The following is a 989-nucleotide window of genomic DNA, read 5'->3' as shown; positions in this document are numbered from 1 at the left end:
CAGTAACAGCCAATGATAACAGAGCACCTACCTGCAGTAGTCATGGTGTTTAGCAATGGCTGCCAATGAAAACAAACAGTCCAGAGTAGCCAGATGTTGCACAGCCTTTTTGTAGCTCTGGTAATTTTCTCCAAATGAGCTGTCAATATATTTATACAAATTAATTATCATTAGATGGAATCAAAATTAAATTAATTAACTTTAAATTCTTACAAAGATAACATACAGTTGTTAAAGTTAAAGAAAAAATGAATTATTTTTAAGGGAGATAACTTAAACACAACAATAAATAAAGCAGTATCCATTTTAAATGTGTAAATAAAGCCCATGAAGATTGATGCAATTGCACACAGGTGTAAACTGTTTCTGTACCTGAGAAACTCCAGCCACACCCGGTGACAGTCCAGCTTCAGCTGTTCTCGCAGCTGCTGAAGCCTGCGGTAAGTCTTCTCTATAAATGGAGAGTGAAACCTGCTCACGGCCTTTGTGCTGTAATGTATATGTACAGTTCATAATGAAGAAAAGAAACTACAGTTTTATGTAAATAAAGTGCATCATATGACAGGAGATAATTTGCATGAAAAATCTACACAACATGTCCTGTTAAACAAGTGACGATATATCCCTTTATATTATCACGGTTCATCAACAAAATTATTACTGTAAAAACCCATGTAATTTGCGCACCTGTGTAATTTGCGCAGGTACTTTTTGAGGCTGAAAATCAGGAAAAAAAGGTTCTACTCTAATATTTTGCGCACCCAAAAAATCTGGAAAAAAAACGATGTTCATGCTCCGAAAATCGATCTCTGAATATATTTTTTTAAAATATATTTCTATGATTTTTTTTTCATTGATGTAAAATGATATTTAAAACCAAAAAGAAACTACGTAAAATGTGCATTTTGTTGCTTGTTTTCTTTGAATTATCTGATCACACATGACACACACGTGTGCGCATATCGGCATACATCAATTCATTTTAGCAA

The 989-nt window shown here is 33.7% G+C and overlaps 1 protein-coding gene across 2 annotated transcripts in view; it reads right to left on the bottom strand.

Annotated features, from left to right (window-relative positions):
- Nucleotides 1–989, bottom strand: part of LOC110455028 (DNA mismatch repair protein Msh3-like) — a 28,421-nt gene that overhangs the window by 14,442 nt on the left and 12,990 nt on the right. For both annotated transcript variants that reach the window (XR_002463416.1, XM_021504912.1), the window contains exons 14-15: nt 373–489; nt 32–139 (exon numbers count right to left, since the gene is read on the bottom strand). Coding sequence is in view for 1 of the 2 variants with exons in the window: in XM_021504912.1 (XP_021360587.1) it covers nt 32–139; nt 373–489 (225 nt within the window). In the remaining variant the exon portion in view is untranslated. The remainder of the gene's footprint in view (nt 1–31; nt 140–372; nt 490–989) is intronic.

The sequence above is a fragment of the Mizuhopecten yessoensis genome, unplaced genomic scaffold (genome assembly GCF_002113885.1).
Source record: "Mizuhopecten yessoensis strain PY_sf001 unplaced genomic scaffold, ASM211388v2 scaffold8123, whole genome shotgun sequence".
In the NCBI taxonomy this organism is placed as follows: domain Eukaryota; kingdom Metazoa; phylum Mollusca; class Bivalvia; order Pectinida; family Pectinidae; genus Mizuhopecten; species Mizuhopecten yessoensis.
The sequence above is the reverse complement of the archived record's forward strand: the minus strand, read 5'-3'. Positions and strand labels throughout refer to the sequence as shown.